Source organism: Biomphalaria glabrata, chromosome 4, assembly GCF_947242115.1.
Source record: "Biomphalaria glabrata chromosome 4, xgBioGlab47.1, whole genome shotgun sequence".
NCBI lineage: Eukaryota > Metazoa > Mollusca > Gastropoda > Planorbidae > Biomphalaria > Biomphalaria glabrata.
In genome coordinates this window covers 34,691,172-34,710,477 of record NC_074714.1, presented here as the reverse complement: position 1 = coordinate 34,710,477, position 19,306 = coordinate 34,691,172, and the positions used below count along the sequence as shown (strand labels likewise).

At 34.4% G+C, this 19,306-nt stretch overlaps 1 protein-coding gene across 3 annotated transcripts in view; it reads left to right on the top strand.

Annotated features, from left to right (window-relative positions):
* The first annotated feature begins 1,767 nt into the window (after positions 1 to 1,767).
* LOC106070848 (germinal-center associated nuclear protein-like) overlaps positions 1,768 to 19,306 on the top strand; it is a 37,674-nt gene continuing 20,135 nt past the window's right edge. Inside the window, exons 1-10 of one of the 3 annotated variants that reach the window (XM_056027293.1) lie at positions 1,768 to 1,887; positions 5,228 to 8,261; positions 8,594 to 8,647; positions 9,331 to 9,411; positions 9,542 to 9,577; positions 12,008 to 12,219; positions 17,459 to 17,585; positions 17,729 to 17,811; positions 17,962 to 18,082; positions 19,215 to 19,304. In XM_056027293.1, the coding sequence (XP_055883268.1) occupies positions 5,258 to 8,261; positions 8,594 to 8,647; positions 9,331 to 9,411; positions 9,542 to 9,577; positions 12,008 to 12,219; positions 17,459 to 17,585; positions 17,729 to 17,811; positions 17,962 to 18,082; positions 19,215 to 19,304 (3,808 nt within the window). In that variant the 5' untranslated portion in view covers positions 1,768 to 1,887; positions 5,228 to 5,257. Of the gene's footprint in view, positions 1,888 to 1,967; positions 2,104 to 5,227; positions 8,262 to 8,593; positions 8,648 to 9,330; positions 9,412 to 9,541; positions 9,578 to 12,007; positions 12,220 to 17,458; positions 17,586 to 17,728; positions 17,812 to 17,961; positions 18,083 to 19,214; positions 19,305 to 19,306 lie in introns of those variants that run through there. The other 2 variants (XM_056027294.1, XM_056027292.1) reach the window with 2 other exon arrangements.

The following is a 19,306-nucleotide window of genomic DNA, read 5'->3' as shown; positions in this document are numbered from 1 at the left end:
TAACATTTACATTTTTTCTCCTCCTTCCCAACTAGTCCAGACAAGTGATAGGATCATAGCGCAATGAGAAAGCTAAAAGCATGAAATAGCGCTAAACGAAAACAATTGGTGAAAATATTATTAATTGCAGATATTGCTGGCCCTGTCTGGAATCTAGATCTTGATGAAGCAGGGCGTTTTGGAGGATGACGTAACAGAGGTGCTCCTGTAACAAATTAAGAGCTCTCACGAATGCCAAGGGACAGACGTAAAGAAAAGAAAACTCAAATAGACCCCCGGCGGACGGCAGCTTTGTCTGCAGCAGGAGTGGGAAAATATGCAAGTCGCAACTGGGTTTTGCACAGTCACGTGAAATTTTAATCGAATGCATTTCCATTAGATAAGGCTATTAATATTATTTCCGACTATATTTAGGCTAGAATAAGCCGCTAGATGGTCTATTTTTAATGAAGGAAAACATTTTTTAAAGTACTTATAGTACTAATACGAAGTGTAATTGTACCAATTAGTGCATACTGGGCTCAGTGGGACTCGCTAACCGTCGTTAATGGTAGGTCTACATATATATTAAAAAGCCAAGCACTATTTCCGGTATTTCTGAGGCATTATCCTGCTATTAAAAAGCATTATTTCAAAAACCTTATGCGCTTTTCTTACTGACTTAGATCCTTCAGCGCCGTACGGCGCATTGGGCTGCAAGCTGTTTCCACAAAAATCTGTCACTGGCGATGTCTTAAGCCTATTCCCACCTGCTCTGAGGACCCCCATGAATGTGTGGTGTGAAGTTGTACTAGGATGTCCCTGTTTGCGCTTTCCTCGTAATGGCCTTAACTCAAAACCATCTGGAGGGGTTTTAAACTTAAAAAAAAAAGCCCTCTGGAAGAGAGTGATTTTAACTTAAAACCCCCATTGGCTTGGCTACGTTCAAAGAATTTTAGTGTGTAATTTACTTTTTTTTATATTGAAGAGGTATTTTTTAGCTTTAAATCCCGCCTAAGGGGAGTTTAAACTTAAAACCCCTTTGGCTACGCTCAAAGATTTTTGAGTGTGTAATTTGCTTTTTTTAAAAATATTAAATAGGTATTTTTTAAAAGGTTCAAACCCCACTTAAAAACCCAATTGGCTACACTCATAGAAATTGAGTATGTAATTTGCTTTTTTTTTTAATATTGAAGAGGTATTTTAGCTTCAAGCCCCGAAGTAGGTAGGTTTAAACTCAAAGCCCCTTTGGCTACGCTCATAGAATTTTGAGTGTGTAATTTGCATTTTATATTGAACAGGGGTTTTATCGTATATTTCGGAGGGGGTTTCAAAATCAAAATCTTCCTTAGCCATATGCTCTTGAAATTTGGGGATTGTCGTTTGCATTTTTGTTTTTGTTTTATAAAAGAGGGGAATTTAACTGCAAACCCCACTGGTAGTAACTGGTTTTAAACTCAAAACCCCTCTGGCTGTGCTGGAGCAAGGGATGATTTAGTATTAAAATCTCACCTAACAAAAAAAAAAAAAAAAAATAAAAGCAAAAAATATTAGTCACTAAATTACGACTCCCCACCCCTTGCGAGGGGGGAGGGGGGGGTTCATTTCGGTGTGTCTACTCTACCCCCCCCCCCCGGCTACAGCGGCGTTACTTCAAATAAGAAGATAATTACGTCCTATGCATTTCATGTGTCTTTAGCTATGTGTGAGTTTAAATCTACAACCTGAAAATGCACGGCCCCCATCAACGTCACCCTTTCCCTTCCTACTATTCAAAGGCTGAAACTCACCACTGTTTGAGAAACCAGGAAACTAAATAATATAGGCTATTAGACACACTAACCCTAAGCTCTTTGAATAAATTATAATAAACGTAGTATATAGTTCCATGCATAGATCTATATCGAGGTAGGTGACTGCCTTTTTAAAACCATAGTCATAGAATTATATAGATCTGTATTATTGAATATTAAACTTCTTACTAAAAGAGCTAGTCTAGATCTACAATCTAGAGTAGACATCTAGAATCTAAAAGTAGTGACTAGACTTAGATCTAGATCTAGATCTATATATATTTACTAGATTATCATATAATCTTACAGTATTCTTACAATACTAGTCTAGGTTTGTTAGTTTGTACTGTTATTTTCTATTCTAGTATACTAGATCTAGATTAGATCACTACTAATTAACTATGTATGGTCTATTAAGTTAATTAAGTCTAAGTCATTCAGTCTATACTATATATAGTTACTATAGTATATAGTCTATAGACTAGTATTACATCTAGACATTAGTAATATTAGTCATTAGTCAGTCTGGTACTATTCTAGTGATTTTTCTACTGTCTCGGTCGACTCGGTGTCTGTCTCTGTCACCTGTGAGTGTGAATAGTGTGAAGTCTGTGACTGTCAGTGTCTCACTGAGACTGAGTCTGTATACACAACTCTACAGTCTAAGTCCTAAGTCTATGAGTCTACAGTCTACTAACGCTAACTAAGTAACTTGTTACTGTAGATGTAGTAGTGTAGACACTGTAGACTGTACACTGTAATCAACTGTCAACGTATGTAGACTGTAGTCATGCAGTGTAGTGTACTCACTGTAATTTGACTCCTGTAGTCTGTACTGTCACTGTACTTCGAAGGATGAAAAATTCAAAATGATCACAATCACAAATTCTGAAATTGTGACAAATCATCGAATGTCGAATGCAGGAATGCAGTGGAACATTGTCTATATTGACTATTAGATATCAATTTCTAGACTAGATTATAATAGAATTAGATATTATATCTAGAATCTAGTTCTAGATCTTGATCTTCTTAGACATAGAAGTCATAGATCTAGATCTATTAGTATTAATTCTATTTAAAGTTTAAAGTTACCTTAAAGTATTTATTATTTATACTAGTAAAATTAAAAACAGTTTAATAGTTAGAGTTAGAGTAGTTAGAGCTTCAGACTTCAGAAATGCTTGCCAATGAATGAATGATCTGATACCAATTTTATTTTGCTGCTTTTATTGTGAGAGAAATTATTACAATAAAACAATTTTAGTCATCAAAATTAGCTTTCTTTAGCCCAGTGATGGGAATTTTCTGAAAATTTTTGGAATAAATTTCTTTTGATCTGTTTTTTTTCAAACTTTTTCCCGATATTTTTTTCATTAAAATAAATCCATTTTTATTATTTTTCCATTTCTAGAATAATGCAAACTAAGTCTTGGTTTATTTTGTACATGTGCGCATCCGATATTTGTCTATTTACGTAGATCTAGTTCCTGAATGGTTGCCTGGATGTGTGGTGTACCCCCGACTGCCCTGCCACTGGGGCGGCTATTCTATGGAAGCCTAAATGGCCTATCAATATTATCATAATATTATGCCTTAGTATCTATCCGCTTTACCATTGCACATCTTGAACTATCTAAGGTCTAGGCATAGACTCTATATATCTATTTATAGATTAGAATAATTAGATCTAGATAACAAGATTTTATTGACAACTAATGATTATGATAACATAAAATAAAATACTAAATTTTTATATTATTAATTTCTTCTTAATTTAAATAGAATTTCTCAACTTCTTATTAGCTCTCTGTGACGTGGTGGTTCACAAACGGGGGTGTAGAAAATTTCCTAAAATTTTTGCTAAGTTTGTTCCCATCACTGTTAGCCTTTGTAGAGCAAAAATAAATCTGTGACAAAAAACAACTGACAGATGAACTTTAATTGACTGCATTAAAAGTCACACATAATGCAATTAAAGTTCATCTGTCAGTTTTTTCTGTCACAGATTTTTTTTTTCATAAACAAATTGTTTAAAATGTTTTGTAGAACACTGGCAATCAATCATTTTAAAATGCCTGAATTTGAATGCTTTATAAGTTATATCATAAACAAAAAAATTCTTGCCTCGGACAATAAAATAAGAAAAAAGATTTTTAAAAAAATTATTAAAAAGATTATTTTACTTGAATTTTCAAGCAGTAATAACTCATCAGTTGTAAAATATAATGTTCACAATTAGAACCTCTTCAGAAAGCTCTTTCACCTTTCTTCTAAGGCCAATACCTTGGACAACAGTGTTAAAGTTTTTTAGCTTCTTCCAGAGCATCGTCTGCTTCCTTAAATAAATGTCTATGTTTGTAGTCTCTTTGTTTCAAGAGTGGTTATTTCATCTTCAATAGCTTTCCTTTTTCAAGTGGTTTCAGATTTAGCATCATAGTGTTTTGTTATTCCAAGTAATCTGAATACCTAAAGCTTGCTTGATTAGCTTCACTTATAAGTTCTTTATCAATTTTAAAATGATCAAAACCACTAATACATTCTAAGATCATTCGCTTAGCCTAGCCATTGTTCTGACAAGTTAGTGGGAGAGCACTCCTTGTTGGTGGTTAAACCTCTCTCTACAGTTGATTGTCCACATGAAAGTAAGAGGATCTCTTTAAACACCTTCCAGAGCCTCATAAATTCCACTTTCTGTCCCACCGTTGTATCCAGCCTGTCTACTGTCCTACAGAAATTAATCACATCCTAATTTATTTTTGCCTCCTAGAGGAATAGCTGAAAGTCTAATAAAATAACTTCTCTAATTCCTATCTTACATACTATACCTATAAGCTTTGACCTTATATTGAGCTTTGCCATTTATAGTGAAAATTGAAACTACTTGCAATACAAATATAGTTTCAGAAAACATCAGAATAAAGACATATATATACAGTGAACTGTTTTTTTTTGACAAAATACTAGCTTACAACAGCTGTTCATTGCTATTTTTTATACATAATATTTACATTTTTATTTATAGACATTTTTAAACAATTTTAGACATCTACTTTAAAAAACAAAAAACAATACAAAACAACCAATCTATAAATGTAGAAGATAGAGCTTGAAGTTTTTGTTTTAATTACACTGTTACTTCATTATATAATGCATTATTAATGTTAAATTATAGGATTGTAAGAATAAAAAAATCATTAAAAAAATTGATAATTTCTTGAAGTAATTAGGAAAATTTTGTTACAAAAAATGCTTGAAATTTTATAATTTTATATTTATAATTGAATAGATTTTATAGTATTGATTTCCTTTTCCTTCACTTCTAATAAAAAAAAATTATATTTTGGTTTAATTATTAACCCATATAAGATTATAAAAAGTATAGTTTCATTTATAAAAAGCACTTAAAAGTGAATGTATACAGTTGATAAGTATATATTTTTTTAAATTTTCAGAGCTTGCTTTTGATTAATTTGATTTAAAGAATGCAACCATCAATTTTTGGCGCGAATAATACAAAATCTTCTGGGCCTGAATCAGCTTTTACTGCATTTGGAAGTCCAAAGCTTCAATCAGGACCAACTTTTGGTGGAACTCAATTTGGGAACCAGGCAAACTCAGTTTTTGCAGGTGGAACATCTGTGCGGTCTTTATTCGGAGGTGGCAGCACTGAAAATAGTTTCAATCAAACTCAGCCACCAGCTTCCACCGCACATGTTTCTTTTGGTCTTCAGCAAAACTCTGTATTTGGTGGTAAGACAACCGATTCTTTATTTGGGAGATCATCTTCTGAAGTAGCTCAGACAAGCTCTGTTTTTGGTGGATGTCAATCTGTCAGTTCTTTTGTTAATAATCAGTATGCACCTTCACAACCTATGTCAGGCTTTGGCAATACACAACAAACTTTATCTTTTGGTAGTTCTCAGCCACAAGGTTCACATTTTGGTGCTACACAGTCTGGAACATCTTTTGGCAGCACACAGGGAAGCTTATCCTTTGGTGGTGCACAGTCAGGCTCATCTTTTGGCAGCAGTCAGCCAAGTTTATCTTTTGGTAGCACACAGTCAGTCTTAACGTTTGGAGGATCTCAGGCATTTGGTAATAGTGCATCCTTTGGTAGTACACAAGCTGGGTCTTCCTTTGGTACTAATCAGCCATCCTCTTCATTTGGTAGTGCTCCACCAACCTCTAGCTTAGCTTTTGGAAATACATCTACAGTGGCACCTTTTGGAAGTACACAGTCTGGTACAGTTTTTACTAGTACTCCATCATGGGGATCCTTTGGTAATCAGGCCAGCACTTCATTTGGTAACACTCAGCCTGGATCATCTTTTGGTAGCACCCAAACTAGGACTTCATTTAGTAGTACACAGCCTAACAATCAGTCAGGTAATCCTTTTGGTAGCTCTCAACCTGGGACTTCTTTTGGCAGTATCCAATCTGGCACTTCATTTGGTAGCAATGAGGCTAACAGTCAGTCTGGCAATATATTTGGTAGCACTGAATCTAGCAGTCAGTCAAGCAATATTTTTGGTAGTACACAGAATGGGTCATCATTTGGTACTCAATCTAGTACTCAATTCGGAAGCTCTTTGCCTAGCAGTCAGTTAGGCAATCTTTTTGGAAGTACCCAGTCTGGATCATCATTAGGTAGTATTCAATCAGAAAATCCTTTTAAAAACAATCAATCAGCCTCTCTATTAGGTAGAAATACAGTAGTTACTCCTTTTGGGAATATTCAGCCTGGATCTTCCTTTGGAAGCACTCAGTCAAGTGATTTATTTGGAAGCACTCAATCTGGTACTCAATTTGGCAGCAATCAGTCTGAAAGTTCTGTAAATAAACCATTTGGTAGTACTCAAATGGGATCATCCTTTGATAGCCCTAAGTTTGGAAGCAGTCAGACTGGCAATCCATTTGGTAATAGTCAAACTGGGTCATCATTTGGTAGCAATCAATCAGGCAATGCCTTTGGAAGTACTCAGGTTGGGGCATCCTTTGGTAGCACTCAAGGCAATACCTTTGGAAGTACTCAGACAGGGTCATCCTTTGGTAGCACTCAAGGCAATACCTTTGGAAGTACTCAGGCAGGGACATCTTTTGGTGGCACTCAAGGCAATACCTTTGTAAGTACTCAGGCTGGGACATCATTTGGTAACACACAATCAGGCAATACTTTTGGTACTACTCAGTCTGGGCCATCCTTTGGTAGCACTCAATCAGGCAATCCCTTTGGGAGTACTCAGGCTGGGCCATCATTTGGTAGCACTCAAGGCAACACCTTTGGTGGTACTCAATCAGTTACAACATTTGGTAACACTCAGGGTGGGTCAACTATAGTTAGCAATCAGTCTGGCAATCAATTTAATAGCACTTTATCTGGGGATCAGATTGATGGCACTCAGTCAGGGGCAATTTTTGGTAGCACTCAGCCTAAGATCTCATTTGGAAATACCCAGAATAACAAATCTGTTTTTGGAAGTACAGAGTCTGGAACATCATTTGGAAGCACACAGTCTGGGTCATCCTTATGGAACATTCAGTCTAGTTCTTTATTTGGGAATCAAAGTTCAGGTTCAGCTAAATCACAGTCAGGCTCTTTGTTTGGTAGAGATATTCTAGAGTCTGCTTCAGATAACACTAAAGGCAACTCACAGTCTTCTACAGTCATATCCAACTCACTTGGAGTCACTGCTGAAATGCAGTCCTCATCTTTTATGGGAAATAAGTTAGATTTCTCTGTTGGTGGGTCACCTGCTTCTGCTTTGGGGCAAACTAAATCATCTTTTAGTGGAATGCAGTCTGAAGCCATTTCTGATGTTCCACATAAAGTCAGTACTTTTGGTGGTATAGGAACACAGCCAGATTCTCCACATGCTCAACCATCATTAGAAAACAATCAAGATTTCACAGGGGTTAGAATTAAGGCAACTTCACTTTTCTCTAAATCTGGACAACCACCCTCCATTTTTGGAAGTAATACAGTTCCAGCTGGTTCCCAGAATACTGTCTCCCCTAATGTCTTCAGCAGTACTATCCCAAAATTAGACAGCCAATCACAGGCTAATCTGAGAAAAAGACCAGCTCATGATTCTCAAGGGGATGACCCATTGTTTGGCAAGCTGCCTGCATCAGGTTTCACAACATCAACGGATGAATCACAAATGTCAACCTTAGTCAAACCAAGTGAGAAGACAATGTCTCCGGGAAAGAAAAGTGACACTGAGAGACCACTGAAAAATAAGACCTTGTTTGGAAAAGGAGAAAGTCAACCCCAAGGCTCAGCTAGTGCAAATAATAATAATTTGTTCTCAACTACCCAGTCACCCAAAAAAGACACCTCAGAAAGAACTACTTTATTTGGAAATTCATTAAAGCCTATAAATCTTTTTGGAAAAGAAAGCTTTGCACCACAACCATCAGAAACAAAAATGAGTAGAGTAACCTCAAGTTTTAATTTACAAGTACAAAGTAATGATGATAATTTATGTAAGTGTTTCAATTTTTTTTTTGTCTTTAAGAGTATTTTATCTACTTTTACATATTTTCGTTTTACAATTGACATGTGTAAAAACAACATTTACCTAATTTACTGATTTCTAAGTACACATAACTATTTCTGTTTGTCATCTTCTCAATTTACATTCATGAAGTTAAGTAAAGTCAAAATGGTTTGTTACTTAAAAAGCAGTTCAATCTTCTGAAAATTAAAGGAAACATTTATTCCAATTTTGTACAGCTGGCCCTTTTCAATTCAATTATTTTATTATTATAAGTGCTTTCTTTTCATTCAAATGTTTGTTTTCCTTCTATTATTCAAGCTCAGGAAAGCACATCAATCAAAGAACAATCACGAAAAGCCTTACAGAAAAGGGGTACATGTTTTAATTTTTTAATCATGTAAATTGTCTTAAAGTGTATGCAAAATATACAACAACAACAAAATCAGCAGTTGACTTCTTATTGAACAGCTAATTTTATCATGTGTAAAAATTTCAAAGATTAAATAAAGTGTACTTCAAAAAATAGATAATAAGATGAGTTTAAGTTACAAACTCTTAAACAGCTTCTGGGGGTCAGTCATATACAAATATTTAACATAATTTATTTATTTTAGATTCATTTGGCAAATAACAAAACATTGTGTATTTATTTTATATTACATAAGACAAAACTGTTTATTTTCATTATACATTTCCCATACAATAGTATTCCTAGACAAGACTGGAGCATCTTATAAATGGTTTATGTGTATGTAAAAACAGCAGGCATATAAAATTTAAAAAATTTAAAAGGCTTCATTTTAAAAAGATCATGAGTAACCATTTGCATCTATTTCAAGTATGTTGCAGGCAGTAGGGGAAAACAGAAACATTTGAAGTAGCACTTTTAGATTTTGAAATTTAGAAAAAACAGACATCATTGCTAGCACCTTTTCCTTTGGGGGAAATGGGAGACTTAAAAAAGGAGAACAAAGAAATGTTATTAATACAAACTAATTTTATTTGAATAAATTACCTGATACAACTTTTTTCCTCTTGTCATCTCTATTGTACAGGTCGACTCTCTAATTGGAGCAAAGACAAAATCAGTTCAGACAGGCGAAAGCGATCCTCTTCTGTTGGTGAAGGGGAAGCAAGTAAGGGCTGTCTTTGTTCATTGTCACATTTAATTCAAATAAACAAACTGTTTGATTGCATCCAAGGATTCTAAATGTATTTATGAGGGTGCAGATGTTACAAATAACAAACTTTTATTATCAATTTCAGGAGAAACTAAAAGATCATGTGCATCAGGTGAACCCAGTAAGCTATTGACTATGACTCATTTTCTACATTAATATTATAATAAAAACAATAATAATAATAAGGCTTGTCTTAAGTCCAAAGATTAAGCAGGAGTGCAGTCTTAGTTGTGATCTACATATTTTAATAAAAAACAAGGTTACAAAGACAGTTTGTGTGGAAAAACAAACTCAAAATCGGCCCCCGAAGTGGTCCAAAAATGCAGGTTTCAATATTTTCAGAAAAAACATCAGAATGAAATTCTATCAAGGACAAATGACAGAGAAGAATGGAGAAAGAAGGTTGAAAGATCTTGTCTGGTGCCCCAACAGCAGGTTAAAGGATAAATGAATGTGAAATTAGATGTGAACCTTATTAATTGTTGTTTTAAATTATGTCCAACTTATTTGCATACTAAATAGATTTTTTCTCTTTACAAAAAAGGAAACATTTTTTTTGACAAAAAATCTAAAGCCATTTGCTTAAATGTGTTTAAAATATGGTAAATAGTCATCTCCCCTACTAAATTGTTTGTTACTATTAATAAAGAATAGTTGTAAAAGTGATGTATTTTTATAAAAAAACTGCTTGCATAAGCGCTTTAAAAATTTAGATTTTTTTTTCTTTCAGAATAGAAAAAAAGTAGCCGTTGCATCAGAACTTTGAATGGTCTAAAATATTATGATGTTGAATTTTCACTATCTTTTCTATTTTTTCGAGATATAAACGGGACGGACGGACAGACATTTCACACAAAACTAATAGCATCTTTTGGGGGCTGCTAAAAAAAATAAAAAAAAATTTCTATTATAGATGAACAAAAAATCTTTTTTTTTAACTATAATTGATATCCTATACTCTTAAACTAGCAAGTCTTGTATGTACATGTGTATAAAAATGAGAAAAAAAATTATCATACTTTTGGCCACATTGGGAAAACTCGAGGTCGACCGTTATTTTGGTTTTTAAAATCTTTCATTATCGTAAAATTAATTTTGGCTACTTTATCTTTTTCTTCAAAGGACGTCAAAGAAAAAACTTGACAGGGCAGTCTTTTTCAGACATCACAGCCTTACAGCACTAGACTATAACATTTCTTTGTAAACACCAGAGGGTTTTAATGAACCAATAGGCCTGACTGAACATTTGTGCACCAATATTATGCAACAAGAAAACTTTTTGTTACAAGTAAAAGTCACCTACGTGTCTGACTGCAATTAACCCGTAAACAATTTGTAAAAAAAAAAACATGCATAAAACAATAATTTAATAGATTTCATTTCATTTTTTCTTCTTCAATAATAAATCAATCAACATTAATAGCAATTATACATAAAACACTGAACCAAAATCTTCAAATACAAAAACAAAACCGGATAAAATACTCAGTAAGACACAAAGATAAAGGCACATTCCTCGTTCCATATGCTAGGACAAATTTGTACAAATGCTCCTTCTTCCCTAGTGCTATTAGAGCATGGAATCGGTTGCCTGAGCCAGCCAGGAAACCAGTGACTTGGCAGAATTTAAATCATTGGTTAACATGCATTACTAGTTGCATGTAGGACGTAATCATATTCTTTTTTTGAGTAACGTCTGTATTATATAAGATAAGAAGAACAAAAACTACAATGCTCATATTTATTTGTTCGAACGAAAATGAAATAAAGGTAGAGAGTAATTTGACAGTAGATTTTGTTAAGCAAACATTGAAAGTGAAAAATATTTATGAATAGTGCTGTAATACTTAAATTGTGAACACCATTTTAGTGGCCCCCGAAAGAGGAAAAGCAGCTAATAGTTTTTGTGATCTGTCTAAAACGGAAAGATATTTGGGTTCCATCATGGACATAAGGTGACAAGATCGCACTACAAACAGGGATGTTCTTGTGAATGCCGGTATGGACAGTATAGAGTGGCTGCTTATAGTTTGATGATTTCGTTGGGCAGGGCAAGTATCCCATATGGGGGATGAACATATGCCAAAAGCATTATTTTTTTGTGAGCAGACAGGTGGTCGCATAATAGAGGTACCAAGAAACACTTTCCAGGGCAGCTTTTGTGCCAACTTGCTTTATCTGACATAGAAGAAAGCACCTGGTTGCAGGCGGCTTTGGAACGGGACAGCTGGAGATGGCTTACAAAGGCCACGGGATACACCAAAAGAAAATCCACTGCTGGTGATGTAGATGGCAAAAAGAGGATCGAAATCAACCAGTGGTTGACAACAGTTATGTCTGCGCTGGATGTCACAAAATATGTAGGTTGCAGCTGGGACTGCGTAGCCATGTAAAATATTGTGCTTTAATCTTCAGACTCATAGTTAAGCCTTATCATTATATGTATAGAATTTGGGTGTATTTATTCATTATTAACTGATGAAGCTTTTAATACCAATATATCTATTTAGTAAGATGATATGATATACAGTACCACATTGTTTTCTTCCAGATTCCAGTTCAACTGTAAGTCGTTCTAGACTAGCTTCACAACGAAAATATGCTGATGACCTCACATCAAAAACAACTTTGGTTTTGAAAGATATCCCAACTGAGTTAAACAAAGGTGTCTTTTTGAGAACTCACTTTTCAAAATTTGGGAAAATTACTAAGCTTCTTTCAATGCCAAATAAAAGGACAGCTAATATTACATTTGAAACACATGTAAGTTGAAAATTAATTGAAAAGGTGTAAAATAATAGTTTATGACAATGGTTCACATTTTGTTTGATATAGTAATCTGCAACTGAGTTATTGAAGTATTCATTTTTTTTCCTTGAAGTTATTTCAAGTATTTTTAATTAGGCAGAAACTGATAACAGGAAATAATTAGAATAAATTTTATACAAACTTGCACTTCCACCACATTGCAATGATTTCTGGGCCACTGAGAACAAAGTAATAGCAGTTAGACAGCTACTTATCCAATAGATACAACATTGTAGACCAGCAATTCTCACGCTGTGGGGTGCACCCCCTGACATCCTCTCAATGGGGTGCACAAAATCCTGATAAAAAATTGGGGCAGCAGAGCTGGTCATTTTATTTTTCTGGGGGCAAAAAAAAAAAGAAGAAGCTGTTTATTTTCATTATAATTATCAATCATTTAAATATTTTATCTTCTAAGGGTGACCTTTTACAATGTATATCGTTTAGTGACATGCATCTGCAGTAATATGGATTCAAAACTTTTGAAGAAGACATTTCAAAATATCTGCTAACTTGATGCTTCTTGACTTACAATTCTCCAGACTGTTGTACAACATCACTATGTTAACAAGTTTTGTGTGATAAAAAGTAAAATAATAGGCTTCTTACTTAACCTGAAGATGATCTTACAATGATCACACACATTATATATATAGTTTCTCCTTCATGGTTGAAGATGAGCACATTTCTCATTTCCTATGTACTCGAAGATGACACACATTATAGTCTTACATAGCTATATGAACTTTGAATGACCCTAGTATTGGCAAGTGCTGCCTTCTTTATTTTTTTGACCAGTTCAAATAGAGCGCTCTGATTGCAAGAAAACATATCAATATCTGCCAGCCAAACCACTTTTAGAAAATGCATTGTAGGCAACAGGAGAAAGCATTTCTGAAGCTTTTAGCATACAAATATGCATTGCAATGGGGCTCCAAAACCCCTTACTTTGTCAGAGGGGCATCTACTACATCTAAATACTAAATAAATGGAGTTTGAATATTTTAGTGCTGAAACTTCTTCTTCTTCTTCTAGCCAGCTTTATTGCTGCTGAGCTGTGAGCTCTTTTGCAGACTGTGCCAAGGAAAAAAAGTGTGCTGTTTTCTTCAGTTGTTCAGCACTGCCGTACAGTGTGTTGGTTATGTTGGGCTGTAGTGGAAGTAGGGTCTGCCTAAGGTGGATTAGGGAGGGGCATTCAAAGAGGATATGGTTTACAGTTTCAAAGGGGTGGGTGCAGTGTCTGCAAAGGGGGAGTTGTGTGGAGTTTATTTTGTTCAGGTGGTAATTTAATAGTGGTGTGTGTTCTGTTCTTAGTTGGAAGATTGTAGATTGTTCTTTGCGGGGAAGGAAGTAAATACTGTCCAGTTTATTAGGCGCAGTCATTTCTTTGTACATGGCTCTGCCTGTGTTTCCTGATGCCCATTGGTTGAGCCACTCCTCTTTGTGATTGTTGACTAACATTTACCTTAGGGTGAGGTAGTTAACAGGTCTATCTGGTTGTTCCATAGATGAACCTGACTTTGATAGCTTATCTGCCTTTTCATTTCCCAGGGATCCACTGTAGTGTGATATTGATATTTAATTTTGATATCATCTGATGGATTATCACAATGAGTGTTGTCAACTCTCTTGGGCTGTTTGAGGTGCTGCTGTTAAGTGCTTGCAGATTAGATTGGGAGTCTGTAAAGACAACAATATCTGATGGTGGTTGCACTCCTTCATATAATTTGTTTTCCACTGTCTGTAGTACTATGGTAATTGCCTCAATTTCGGCTTGGAAGTTTGAGCAGTAATCGCCACAGGGTGCGCTTATCTCAAAGTGTTTATTTTTAGGGAAGACCAGGAAGGCACCAAGACCAGCATTGATGGTGGCTTTGAAAGCCTATCCATCTGTATAAATATGGATAGCTGTTTTTTGATAGCTTTCAATTGTTTCAAGCTCCTGTGGATTTGATTCTTTTGTTAAGGTGTTATTTAGTAAATGTGTTTTGATGGTTGGTTGTTTGTACTTTAGTCCGGGTGTAATGTTTGAAAACCTGGTAATTTTTTCTCTGTTATTGGGTAGGTGGTGTTTTAGGGCTAGTTCGTCAGTAAGTTGATCAGAGTCCTTTGCTTTTTTTGGTTGTTTTTCCTATTTCTCTGTGTTAGTAATTTATTTGGATGATCGTCCTCCAACCTTCTGTATCTCTCAATAGCTTCTAATGCTGTTCTGTTGCGCCTTAACTTAAGAGGTTCAATATTGGAGTCTATTTCACAGGCTGCTGTGGGAGTAGTTCTCATACCTCCACTAATTAGCCGCAAGGCTTGGTTTTGGATTGTATCTAATGATGATTGATAGGTTTTGTTGGCAGCTACTTGTATGGAGAGACAGTTATCCATTACAGATCTGACGTACCCAGTGTATAACTGTCTTAAGTTTTCTTTTCAGCTCCCCAGGATGTTCCTGCTAGGTGTTTTATTATGTTTAATCTTTGTGATGCCTTTTCTTTTAAATCTGCCATAAAGTGTTTTAGAGACAGTCTTTGGTCTAGTTTTACACCAAGATATGTTGGATTTTCTTCTTTATTTATTGACTGTGAGTCTATTTTTAGGATGTAGTTTCTTTTTGCTGTTTTGTTGCTGTGGCTAAAGATTGAATAAACTGACTTTTCTTTGTTTATTTCCATTTTCTATAATTTTGAATATGTGGAGATAGTTGTGAGGGCTCTATTTAGTTTGGATCTAGTCAGCACTGGATATTTCTCTGTAGTCCAAATTAAAAGGTCGTCTGCATAAAGTGCCTTATTGACCAAAATGAGGTTCGGGAGGTCATTCATGAAGATTAGAAAGAGAGTGCAGCTAAGGGCTGAACCTTGTGGTAGTCCTTCTTACAAACTTTTTTTACTGGAGATGGCACCTTCGAATCGGGTTTGGATGGTTCTGTTTTTTAAGAATGCCCTGATCCAGCTGTACATTTTTCCATGGATGCCCATTTTTTTCATCTTCAAAAATAGACCTTTTCTCCACACTGTATCATAGGCTTGCTGCAAATCTATAAATACTGCTGTAGTGTGCTTGTTTTCATGAAACCCTTCTACTGTGTCCTGGATAAAATGAAAGAGGTGGTCTTCTGTTCTACTTGCTTTCCTGAAGCCAGCTTGTGCATTGTGGAGTGAGCAAGTACTTTCTAGCCACCAATAAAGTCGGTTATTGATCATTTTTTCTGCCATTTTGCCAATGTTGGATGTTAGAGATATTGGTCTATAACTTTTTGGGTCTCCAGGTGGTTTATTTTTCTTTAAAATGGGTATTATGTTTGCGGTTTTCCATTCCTATGGTATGTCTCCAGTTTTCCATGTATGGTTGATAAAGTTAAGTATACAGTTTTGGGCCTGTGGTCCTAGTCCCCGAATCATTTCATTTGTTATTTTATCGGGTCCAGGGGATTTTCTTGACTTGAGGCTTTTTAGGGCAGTATTGAACTCATGTAGAGTGAAGGGAGTGTCAAAGATCTGACAGTTGACTGTTGGAGCTTTTTCTTCTTTCTTTAAGATATTACTAAAGGCATGGTCCAGTTGTTTTCTTGGCTTTGACTTGTTAATGCTGGCAAAATATTTATTGAAGGTTTCAGCCTTTTTAAGGTTTTCTGTTATTATGTCGTCAGTGCCTTTTATGGGTTGGGGGTTTGTTATTTGTTTCTTTCCTGCTAGCCGTTGCAGAAGGGTCCAGGCCTTTCGACCATCCTTGTTTAGATCTAGTTGCTCGCATGTTGTGGTCTACTTTTTCTTTTTTTCTGTTTTAATTTTGTATCTTATAAGCCCTGTCAATTTGTTGTACGTTGTCTTGTCTAGTAGGTTTTTTTTCTATAGTCTTCCTGGCCATGTTTCTTTCTTTTACTAATTTATCTAATTCAGGTGTCCAAAAATGTTTGTATTTCTTAACTTGGCCTCGAGGGATGTGTTTTTTTGCTGCTTGTAAGATGTTGGAGACTATAGTTGTGTAGGTTGAATTGACGTCTGTCTCCATTATGCTTGATAGTCTTGTGTCTGTTTCTTGTGAAAAAGCTGCCCAGTTAGCTTTTTTATAGTTCCATCTAGTTGTTTTGCTGGACTGGTATCTACCTGGCGTTTCAATATTGAGGAGTATAGGCCTGTGGTCACTACCTAATAAGTACTGTCATTTTAGAAAGAGTCATTAATGTCTGTAGAGATAAAAGTTAGGTCAGGTCTGCTAGTTGTGTTGTGTGCTCTGTGGAGGAAAGTTGGAGGTGAAGTTTTTTTTTGCAGAAGTTGTAGGTTAGAGGCATTTGTTAAATCCTCTATTTCTTTGCCACGCTTGTTGTAGTGTGGGTAGCCTAGAGAAGGTGTGTGTGCATTGAAGTCGCCAGCTATTATTGTCCTTGTGTAGTGTGGTAGTTGTATGTCTATTTCTGCTGTTGATGATGGTGGGCAATAGTAGTTTTTGATGGTGTACTTTGTTCCTCCTCTCCAAAGAAGTATTTCCTGCGTGTCGATGTCTGTATTGTTCTGTATTTGCTGAAACAAATTATAATTAAAAATCATACGTAACATTTCATATAATAGCAGCACTAAGGTACCATTGTTATTTAGAGAAATTGTGAAGAAAATATGGTGTAACATAGAAAAGCCTTGAGGAGAACTTAAACCAAGTATAAAAAAAAATTTAGAATTTGCAACAAAACACTGTTTTAAAAAAAATGACTAATTAGACACATAATAAGCTCGTTAAAAGATAGAGTGTTTGAATCAATCACTTATTATGCTATGGGTACAATAGTTTTTAAATTTAAATTTATGTCTTGAAGAAACTAATTTTATAGCTCTCTAGCCACATTCACTCTTTTATTTTATACTTTCTATGATTTTAAACTGGGCTCTGCTATGTTTGGCACTTTTAAAGCTCTTAAGTGATCTACTTCTTTCCTGTCATTACTTGTGGAGTCTTCTCTGTGATGCAACAAACATTTTTAAAGAATATTACACAGTCATCCTAATTAACTATTTTATTAATGTCTGATGGTAAACAATCATTTTTTTAAAAAGAAAAATAGATAAATAAAATAAATGGTCATGATATCACTAAAAGAAAAGCAAGCATTGATGTTGAATTATTAAGTACTTTGATAAGAATATGTTTTCCTGCATTTTTACTATTTTTGCTTATTTCATAGTGCAATAAATTTCTACTCTTCTAGGAGCAAGCAGATCTTGCAAAAAGAGAGGGAAAACGATTAAAAAGTAAAGGTCCTGTAGTACCTATTTTCTGGAGGTCCACTTCTGTCAAGTCACCAGAAAATAAAAAAGGAGGTGAGACAACTAAAGGTGCTCATTTTTTTTAAATATTTTATTGATGAAAAAAAGAAAAAAAAATTCTTTTCCATTAACTGCTTTAATAGTTGTTAATTAGTAATATAAATTACAATTATAATCACTTGTCATAGAACATTTAATAATTCTTTTTTCAGACCTTACAACTACAAAAAAATCTGCTTTTGGGAGCTCTGTGGAGGATGAGCTGGCAAGCATGGCAGAAACTTGTGATTTTGAAGTATATTTTCAATTATTGTTTTTGCTTTATTTAGACATTGTTTTATCTCAGTCACATTTTGGGAAATGCTGTCATTTCTGTGTTTGTTATTGAAAGATTTCCTCTTGCCTTTTTTAATTTCTTGTACAATAATTAATTAATCCACAACAGGAAGAACTTACCACTGAACGTACTAAGACTCGATCTAGGAGACATTCTCCAACACCCCCTCCAACTGTGAGTTTACCAGGTCAAATGACATCAACTGTGCCAGACATTGAGACTGTCAAAGGTACTTGTATATGACCCAAAACCTTTTTTTTTTTTAAGAATTTTTTTTTTCCTAGCCTTATTAATTTGATATTTGATTGTAGAAGTGATTGATTTGTTGAGATGCTTTTTTTTTTCTTAAGTCTGAAGAGCTTTGAATGAGTACATTATTGTTTTTAATTGGATGGCATCATATTTTATCTATAAAATGTAGAAATAAGTGAGCTCATTTAAACCTGTTCTAGGGACATGTAATTCTTAAAGAAAAATATAACTTTTAATTCCTTTTTTTTTCATTTTCACATAGCCTAGCAAGTACATTTTATCACTGTGTGTGGAATGATTTTCCATATGTTGACAAAACTTTTATTTCAAATAAAAATAATTTAATTGTTCACTACTTATGTCCTAATAATAATAAATTGCCTACAAGACTGAAGAATTTAGGAACATTGCATAATTATAATAAGACGTAGCTTTTGACCTTAATATTTTGTCGCAGCATATCATGGTCTGTCAGAGGATAGGTCAATTTAAATTTCTCATTAAATTATACTTAGATTAGCAACTAATATACTCATCACGGGATCTCAAATTACTAGTTAAATCAACATTTTTATAAATTTGTATCCATGTATGTTTTTGGAGAGAAAATATTTTCCTTAAAAACATTCAAAGCATTAAATTAGTCTGGTTAGCAATTAGCAAACATTTAAACATCACATAACAAACACCAGCTGTTTGGTGCAGGGAATTGATCATGTTTGTAATTTTATAATAAAAAAAAACCTAGCAAAAAAAAAAAGACATTCAAAGACATTGATAGTGGATTGGTCAATGCACCAGAACCATCAGTCTTAAATTAAGGATCAGAGCTTTGATGTGAAGATTATTTTTAAGAACATGTTGTGATATGGTGAATCATGTACATTACAAATGTATCAGGATTTCATTTAAATTGATTACAAAAAGAAAATAATAATAAAAATTTCTCTAAAAATAGTGGGCTATAATTTAAATGCTGTTTTGTTTTCTTTAATAAATTAAGGAATTAATTTAATGAATTAAATGTTTGTTTTGATTTGTGTTAATTACACTTGTAATAGTTGTGATGTGTAATTGTCTTTATTGTGATAATTTGTATTATTTCACAGATTTATTGAAAAAAATTTACCATGCAAAGGCAAAGGACACATCAGGGAGAATTGAAATTCTTGATGCTAGGGACAAACTACTTCGAATATGT